The sequence below is a fragment of the Poecilia reticulata genome, linkage group LG8 (genome assembly GCF_000633615.1).
Source record: "Poecilia reticulata strain Guanapo linkage group LG8, Guppy_female_1.0+MT, whole genome shotgun sequence".
NCBI lineage: Eukaryota > Metazoa > Chordata > Actinopteri > Cyprinodontiformes > Poeciliidae > Poecilia > Poecilia reticulata.
Window position 1 is genome coordinate 18,281,188 of NC_024338.1, and position 9,596 is coordinate 18,290,783.

Consider the following 9,596-nt stretch of genomic DNA (forward strand, 5'->3'; position numbering starts at 1 on the left):
GCTTAGCCAATCAGAGGATCATGTTTCATTGCTGAGCCAATCAGAGGATCATGTTTCATTGCTTAGTCAATCAGAGCTGCGGAGGAGCCCTGATTGAAGGAGCTCCACTCTCAGCATGGATTTGAACTTTTGTCTTTTAATTACTTCAGCAAAGCTCACAGTTTTTACCAAATTCTAAATCTGCTCCTTAGTCGCATCTTTTCGGGGTTGCTACTGCCTCTAGTGGTGTGGGGTTGGTAACACAACTAATATAATTACATTACTAAATCAGAATACCGCAAAGTATTTTGTGTGTCGGGGGCGAATAAGAAGGATTTGGTGAATGCGCATATGAAACTGGTGGGTTCGGTTCGGTTCCTCAAAAAAGGTTAAGAACCACTGGACTAGATGTTCCAGACGATGTGGCCGATTCTGAAGAGCAAATCTATCCAGTCGGATTCTCTGCGTCGTGCTTTATTGTTCATTTATGTTTAGGATTCCGAACTGCATTTTCTGACCCGTTTGAAACAAGTTTTATTTTTTTACATGTTTCACCACACTGCAAAACATAAATCTTACCAAGAACTTTTAGTTTAGGTTTTAGCACAAATATCTTAGTACACTTGAAATAAGAGAAAACTAACTTAAAAATAACTTTTTAGGAAGATATGGGAGCTTGTTTTGAGGCAATGACTCCTTAATATTGGTGAAAAAGTTCAAGTGTCATCTGTAAATTACTAAACTTAGAACATGGGAAAAACATTTTGTTACAAGTGAATTTATCTGCCAATAGAAATCATAATTTTTAATGAATAGTAAGAATTATTGACTTAAACTGAAAAGTTACATTTAAGTTACTTTTATTTTAAGTTAGTTAGTTTTATTTGAAGTATTTGCACTAAAAACTAAACTAAAAATACTTGGTAATATTTTATGTTTTGCAGTGTAAGGAAGTCCTCCCATTGTTTTGATGAGTTTCAGTTTCTTCATTACTTATTTTACATCGGCTCTTCTCCTCCTAACTGCACTGACTGGACAAGTTAAAGTTGTTTTTACAGGTCAGACCCTGTTGGTGTGTTTTTACTCTGCTAATTAGTAATTTCATCCATCCATCTTCTTGCACCCTTGTCCCTCAGTGGGGTCAGGAGGGTTGCTGGTTCCTCTCCAGCCAACGTTCCAGGCGAGAGGCGGGGTCACCTGGACAGGTCACCAGTCTGTCGCAGGGCAACACAGAGACACACAACCATGCACACACACACTCACTCCTAGGGACAATTTGGAGAGGCCAATTAACCTGACAGTCATGTTTTTGGACTGTGGGAGGAAACCCGAGTACCCAGAGAAAACCCACCATGCACAGGGAGAACATGGAGACTCCATGCAGAAAGACCAGGAATCGAACCCAGAACCTTCTTGCTGCAAGGCAACAGCTCTACCAACTGCACCACTGTGCAGCCAATTTCATACATTTATATCCGCATTTTAAAAAATAAGAAACGTTTTAAGTCAATTAGCACTAAACCTCAGATATTGGTATCAGTGGATCTGTATTTCAAACCATTTGTTATCATTAAATGTTAATAATTTTCATGTCACATCTAAAGTTTTCCACTGTGGTCGTCCCATTCACACAACCTTAGAGTGATTATATTTCTATAAGTATTTCTGAAAACTTTAAAATGAGTTGCTAAAAAGCACAATTTGAAATGTAAAAATATTTACTTCTTTAAGTTTTCAGCTGTGAATCTGCACTAATTAGCTTTGATTGTCTGGACCAGAATATGTTCAGTGCAGCCAAAGCTGTTGGCTCACAGAGGAAAACGGATTCGGTGCCTGTGAGTAGGAAGCTGCTGGTGGAAACTTCAGACGTTCAGTGAGACGACGCTTCCAGGTTGGATCAGTGGGAGGATGTTACATTTTACATATATTAATGTGAAATGCTTCTAATTAAAATGTCAATAGCAGAGCTCAAATTATTTATCTTTTCTCAACTTTGCCAAACCCAGAAAATAATTTATAATGAAGTTTTTACTGAAGGGTTTAATCTGTAATATAGCAGCTCACTAGTTGCACTTCACACCAAATCATCTCAGGAGAATTTGAAACAGCTGCTTTTCTAACTTCCTGAAACCACCAGCTGTGCTGCGGTGCGTAATGCTAGTTAAGAAGCTAATATTGGTGATTACACACGATAGTGTGACTTTGCTGGCTCAAACCACAGTAACTAACAACATCAGCGCATTAACATTTACAGTCATATTTGATAAATATTTATAAAATATTTATAAATATAAATATTTTCAGGCTCGTTTATTATGTTAAAAACAAAAACGTGCAGAAAGAACATAAGAATTATAAGAACGGTTCTTATAGTTTAAGCAAGTTTTAGTTTTCTTTGAGTTGAATACAACATGGTGCATATTCTGAGTTTATTTTCTATATCGATTATGGAATCGGTATTGATAACTTTGTGTTGCACCAAATGCAGTTTTTTGGCCGAAACGTTTTTTTTTTTTTTGTCTGTAATGTCGCTAAATATAACAAGAAAGTCACTGAATTGGTAAAAGTGAGCGACTGACGTTAGCGACGAACATGCAGACGTGACCTGGTGGGCGGGGCTAAAGGTTCACGCCGAACCGCCCGACGCTTCCAGCTGTAGGCGAGCGCTGAGAGGAGCCGCTGGTTTCCGTTCTCGGTCTCTTTGTACAAACTGTGATGCAGTGAAGCTTCTGCAGTCGTAACGGAGCCTCAGATGAACATTTTGTGTTCAGTTTCTGTTGAACAAACGGCGGTGGCAGCCAGTGGCGCAAAAAGTGGGTATGCAGGGTATGCAAGCAACGCAGAGGGGCGCGGCACCAGAGGGGGCGCCAAAACCCCGTCTGGAGGGGGCGGCTCGCCAATGATGTTTTCCCGCACACTTCTGCGCGCCTTACGCTCCTTCACCTCGCGCACATAACGAGGTAAATGTAGCGAGTCTTACCCTTCACGTATCGTCGCCTCAGGGTGGGGGGAGGGGGTGAAGGAGCTCGTCGCTCCTTCACCCTGACGTTCCTTCCCTCGGTCGGGGGGGAGGGGCGCCGATCTATGTTTTTGCATCCACCTGAATAATGTGTAGTTGCGCCACTGGTGGCAGCTGATAACAGCACGATGCCTGTTGGAGCTTCTTTCCTTTTTCTTCTTCTCCCGGTTACTTTGAACAAGGGCGGATTAAATATTAAGAGCGTTTTGGTTTTATTGACTGAATTAGCTGGTGTTTAAATTTCCCAGATAACTCAGAGGTGTTGTGAGTTTTGTGAGTTATTAGCTCCGTTTTCGTTTCACTTGAGCCGCCCAGTTTGACGACCTGCTAACCTGCATCGGTGCCTTCATAGACATTTTATATATATATATATATATATGTATATATATATATATATATGCCTTCATCTCCTGGCAGGACTCCAACCACTGGCCACTACGTCACGTAGTAGAGTCTCTCTGATTGGTTGACGCTCCTCGTCGAGCAGCGAACGTTCAGATTTCTCAACTCTGGACGTGTTGGACGCTCAAAACGCTTCACGCCTCCACATTGACTTTGGATGTACAGTGATCCCTCGCTATGACGCGGTTCACCTTTCGCTGCTACGCGGATTGTTTTTATGCAGTTTTGTTCGCAGTGCATTGAGTTCTGCGTCCTGATTGGCTAAACCGTCTCCGAGCTCCTTCTCTCCCTGTGTGCCAATAACGTTACGGTATTTAAATATAAGTAATACAGATTGGCCATTCAGGAGATGAAAGCTGAAAACTTTGAATGCCTGCTGGAAAAAAACTGTCCAGAATCAGCGCAGAACCGACCGGAGGCCTGATGAGATCCGTCGCTCCGCCGTAGATCCAGCTGTGAATCTGCAGGGCAGCTTGGAGGAAACGCTGTAACGACATGACTGGATCACATTAAGGCCCGATTGATGAACACGGGTTTTGTTCTTTGGTTTCAGTGTAGAGTATTTAATTATGCTGTGTAATAATTGTAAAAACTAAAGGTAACTACTTTGCAGATTTCACTTATCGCGGGTTATTTTCGGAATGCAACCCCGTGAAAAAACGAGGGATCGCTGTAAAGCAGACTTTGGCTCTTGATGCTCAAATCGTGTTTGCTGTGAAGGTGCCATAACGTTCAAACCTCTCACTGCAGAGCTGAAGAGAGCAGCGGTCGATTTTTAGACATCTGAGGTAGAGAAGATCAGTGGATAAGATCGGCTTCACTTGTAAGTATCGGCCCAAAATTAGATGCATCGGTGCATCTTGTAGTTCTCATCAGTTTCCTAGCAGAGGGGCTGCAGCAAAAGGAGCAGCAGCTCATATTAGCAATCCGCTTACTGACGTCGATCCTGGTAAAAACGTCTTTGAACCAACACTTAAAAACAACCTTGACTTTTCCAGCGTGTGACTCGCTGCTGATTTCAGCGTCATCGCCGTGGCGTCCCTGCCGCAGCCGCCGGCTGCTTGTGGCTCTTCCTCTTGGCTTTCATTTTCTCCTTTTCGTGGAGAGTTGATGTCATTCAGACTTTGGTTTAGGCCTCTTGTGTATGATTGTGTGTATAGAGTGCTAATGAGGGGGGAGCGGGAGGAGGATGCGGAGTCGGTGGGATACAGCTGGACGGAGCGGGAGACTGTGGTGAATGGGTAACCATGGCAACTCTGCTGGCTAAGATTTAAATGTGGAGAGAGGAACGAGAGAACGAAAACGGGGGGAGCGAAGACGGAAGCTGCAGCGTGGATGTTTGTAAGGGAACGAGTCGGGGCGAGGGGTTAATGTGCATCATTGTTGCAGGTTAATTTTTCATCAAACTACAAGGTCAGTGCAGCGTTTACCCCGCACAATGCACGCCACAGCGCTCCAAACAGGGCAGGGGTCAGAGGTCAGCAGCGCTGGAAGAGGGAGAGGATGAGTTAGCGAGAGTTTTCAGAGAAGAAGAGTGTTTTAAATACAGTATGGCCACCAAAACAATTTAGTAAAATGATATTTTATTTACACAAACAACAATATGTAAGAGTCAGAAAATCCAGAAAACAAAACGTCAAATTCAACAAAAATGTATAAGAAGCTATCAAAAATGCATACATTTGAAAAATTTCTGGATTTTTTTAAACAACTGAATGAAAAACAAAAATTAGGTTTTTTTTTATTGAAAGAAACTGATTTGGAAAAATTTTATTTAGTTATTTTTATTACTTGTATAAATTGTCATTTTGTCTTTAAAATACCACAATTTCCTCTTAACTTCATATTTTGTCCGTCTGATGATTTTTAAATATTAACCGATTGATAATTTGATCAGTTACTTGAATAGACTTTTTACCAAATACTTTGTACCTCAGTCGTTTCTTGGGCGGCTACTTTTACCGTAAGTTGATAAAACGTTACTCTGCGTAATATTTTGGCTCCTCCTGAGCGAAAGCGTTTCCTGTTTTAGCGCGTCGGCCTCTGGCCTGCCGTCGGCACCAACTAGTCTCACTCTCTGCGCTCCTCCCAACATCACAGCCACCATCTTAACCTCGGCTTTCTTCTTTTACACCTCGTCTACCTGAAATAGCTCTGGCACTTAAACCTCGCTGCAGAGAGAGGGGGGTGAAGCGTGTCTGGAAATTAAAACGTGAAAGAGGTGGTCCAAAAATAACACGCAGCTTCTCTTTCTCCATCAGTTTCCGCGGCGGCGGGGGGGGGATACAGATGTTGCAGCAGTCGCGTCTCCATGCCGACTGCTGTGCTGCAGCTTGCCGTCCCACCGCTGCTGCAGCTGCAGCTGCAGCATAGATGCTGTCGCCTGTGATTTATCGCCGTGTCCTTGTGTGTGTTTTAATGTCATTGAACTTCGGCGTGCGCGTTATTGATCGGTCGACCAATCGGAGCCCACCTCCCCGTCTTCTGGAGGAAAACTCCACCTGTTTCATATTCATCCCTGTGTGTTGTCTTTTGCTCCATCTCTCCGTTTTCTGTGTTGTCATCCCCCTCCCTCCATCTCTGTCTGCTTTATATTCATCTCTCCGTTGAGCCTCGCTCGCTCTTCTCCTCTTTCTCTCCCAGATTATTAATATTAATACCTCTTCTTTCCTCTTCTTTCCCCAACTACTGATCTCTTTTCTGCTCCTTCCACTATTTATACCTCCATCCTTTCACCCAGCCTTCCCTCCATCTGTCTCCATCTCCATTTCTTTCTTGTGTCTCTCTCTCCACAGCTGTTCAGTATTCATCCATTACTGTACTGTTGATAATTCCCTCCTCCGCCTGCAGCCATACAGTCATCTATCAGATTAATAATCCTTCTCTTCTTCACAATCTCTGCGCCCCTTCCTCAGGATGCTCAGCGTGTCGGATGGGTTTGTCCCATCATTACAACCATCATCATTAATAACCAGATGTCCTTATTTGGGGTTATTGGGGTCTAACTAACCTGCAGGGGGAGCTTTCTTGACTGCTCATCTATTAGCGGTAATGTGCAGCGGGCCTTTCGGCGCCGCCGTCCTGCGGGCGCCGGAGCCTTCAGCGCCGCCGTCACGCAGCAACGCGGTGGCATTTTGGTCTGCTGTGGGGGAAATGCCACGGGATTGGGCGGGCTGATTGTTTTCAGGGTTCGGACCTTTTAATAAGTCTGAGTTTAATTGCAGTTGATAAGTGTGGCATGTTCGCGCATCAATCCATCATTGTCGTATTAATTGTTATACCTTGGTATAATTAGTGTTAACAAATGAGCGCGGGCCAGAGACGGCTGGAAGCCGCTGCCTCACCCTGGTGATGTTATTGATGGCTCTGAGTTGGGACCAAATGTCTCGTTGCACCCTGTCAGCACCGTTATGTTTGGCTTTTTAACTGATGGGTTTGCTCACAACCTCATATTTCATTATTTTTAATAACTGAAAACAGCAGATTTTCTTTATCATATTCCCGATTGATGCAGATGATTCTCCAGTCGGTTCATCAACTCTTGTGTTAGATCTAAAACGGGACCAACTGGTCAAACGTTTCGCACGTTTCTCTACTTCCACTTGCATCTCAACTGCTTTAAAAAAAACACCCAGAAGTTTTTTTGGCAACAAGTTAAAGTTTTTTGGTTTCTGTAAAACGTGTTGGTCCAAAAACCCCAGCGAAGCCCACCCCGTTACCTAGCAACCCAAGCTGAGCTCCAGCTCATTTGGTCAGCTGGTTTTATCGCTGTGTTCGCTGTACAATGGCTGCTAGAAAAGACAAGTGTTTTGTTGTTGACTTACCATCCAGAAAACCACTTGCTGCATTTTAACTGGTTGTGCAGGAGGCCCCACTTTTGCTTTTAAAAGTTGTATGGTTGTATAATTGTGCAGCCATTTTCAAGAGTGAGAGCAAACGTTGAATTGGGGGCGTGGCCACCAGCAGCTTATTTGTGTTTAAAGGGACATTATGAACTGAGCAGACGAAAACCTGATTATCTAAGAATGATTTTGTAAAAAATATATATATAATAAACATGTTTTGTATATAACATGCATCTATCCTAACAAATATGTCCCCTTTAAAATACAGTTACAATAAGAAACTTGGCATTTCAAAATATCCTCTAATTTATTTTACACATAAACTAAAAGTCAGTCCAGTTATGAATGTACATCAAGAGACTGAATCTTATATTATTGATGGTCTCAGACCTGTGAATATTTCATCCATGAATGAAATATCTGCTTATTTTAATGGTTCAAGCATCAAATAAAACTTAATTTTTTATATTCACCCAGTTCAAATCTATTAAAGGAATGTTATGTTATGGTGAGCAATAAAATGTTTGATTCCTTATTTAAAAATTATTGAATTATTGGACTATTTCCATATTGTCTTTCTAGTATCAGTAGTTTAATGAAAAATCTGACATTTGTTTAATCTGATAAATCAATTAATCATCAGATTAATTGATAGAGTAATCAATTCCTGATAATTAATTTCAGGAATTGATTAGGCTTCAAATACTTTGTCCAAATTAGTTACAGCCTTAATTTGGATAAAATATAAATCTTAAAAATACTGTTTACCATGACAACATGGTAAACGGAGACAATAGAATCCATTTTTTTAAGTGCACAAAAGTCATTTCAGAGCAAAATTAAGCAAAAATCTTTGTCAGAGTAGAGAAACTACAATTTAATCAGGTATAATACGTTCAAAAATCAGTGAATAATAAATAAAAATTGCCAACAGGTGAATCTGTGACCACTGAGCCAAAAACATACGGGATCAACTTTTATCAGTTTCATATAATCAGACTTTAATTTAGCCTGATGGATTTATTTTTTATATCTTTCTGGAAAAACCAGAAGTTTTCCTGCAGAGACTCTGAATGAGTTATTTTCTCCTTCTTTAATAGTTGAATTAATGATGCTCATCACCCATGTCAGAATGGATTCTCTTTAATGTTTACTTCAGTCAGAAAAACCACATGTTTCCTATTTACTCTGCATGTTTTGTTGTCTAGACCTTTTAACAATTAGATGCACCAGAATCCTCTTGCTGCGCGATGGGATTTGATTACTGGCAGAATATCTGTTCAGGGATTATGTGGGATTTGATGTGAGCAGCGCCACAGAACTTCTAATACTTCTGACAGATTTCTTTTGACAATCCCTCCCCTGATATGAGCTACACTGTAGATGTGTTGGTATTGTTTGTTTTGTTCGGTGTGTGCCGGTGAAGACACAAAGTGCAGTTTGTCTCTAATATCTGCTCCTCTCTCTCTCTTCCTCTTTGTTTTGCTCATCGCAGTAACTCCTGGGCTCTTCTCACTTCACAAAACGCCTCACTCAAATCTCCTGACAGCCCAAGGAGAGAAATAGAGCAGCATCTGTTTATCTGCATACTTCTATGTTCAAGAAACAGGAGGAGGAAACAGAGACCGACAGAGGAGGACAAATGAGATCTCTGAGGATGTGGAATTAGAGGGAACAAATTGATACTGGAGGACCGAAGGGAAAGCGAACCACAAATCCACCGACGTGGAGCCACCTCACCTGTATCTCCGGATTAAAGAGCGGGGTCATGTCCCAGTTGCCATGCGCATTGCCACGCTGACCTGCCTTCCCGGCCCTTCCCCCTTCCTCTTTCTATTGGTCCATCTGCTCCTGCGGCTCCTTCTCATCCTCCACGGGCCGCAGTTAGCGGGAGCCGCCTCCACCTGCCCTTCCCTCTGCACGTGCTCCAACCAGGCCAGCCGGGTCATCTGCACCAGGCAGAACCTGGAGCAGGTGCCCGAAAGCATATCAGTCAACACGCGATACCTCAACCTGCAGGAGAACTCGATACAGGTAAATGCCGCCGAAACCAGGTCGCCTTGGAGCGAACGTACGGAGACGACGAATGTTTCCGTCAGGTTTCCTTTTGTTTGACTCATGGTTTCCACACAGCGACCAAATATTTGAGCTAAAGTTCATATTTGACCCTCAGATTTATGTAAACAGTGGCAGTAGAGGCTCCTCCCCTTCCATGAAAAAGGCGGGAATCACCATAGCAACCAAATACATGTTTGTTTTTCCTTGGTTGTTGCCAACTTTCTTTTAAAAGGGACAATGCATTTTAATGAATATATATTACATATATACACACATATATATATATATATATA

At 42.2% G+C, this 9,596-nt stretch overlaps 1 protein-coding gene and 1 long non-coding RNA gene across 6 annotated transcripts in view; one reads left to right on the forward strand and one right to left on the reverse strand.

Moving 5' to 3' along the window:
- Positions 1–9,596, forward strand: part of lrrc4ba (leucine rich repeat containing 4Ba) — a 53,480-nt gene that overhangs the window by 36,103 nt on the left and 7,781 nt on the right. For all 4 annotated transcript variants that reach the window (XM_008416403.2, XM_008416399.2, XM_008416407.2 and 1 more), the window contains one exon: positions 8,741–9,279. In XM_008416403.2, the coding sequence (XP_008414625.1) occupies positions 9,028–9,279 (252 nt within the window). In that variant the 5' untranslated portion in view covers positions 8,741–9,027. The remainder of the gene's footprint in view (positions 1–8,740; positions 9,280–9,596) is intronic.
- Positions 1–9,596, reverse strand: part of LOC103468973 (uncharacterized) — a 43,844-nt gene that overhangs the window by 1,310 nt on the left and 32,938 nt on the right. The window contains exon 8 of one of the 2 annotated variants that reach the window (XR_001776868.1): positions 3,403–4,887. The exons of the other annotated variant lie outside the window; for it this stretch is intronic. This is a non-coding gene — a long non-coding RNA (uncharacterized LOC103468973). Of the gene's footprint in view, positions 1–3,402; positions 4,888–9,596 lie in introns of those variants that run through there. 2 annotated transcript variants of the gene reach the window in all.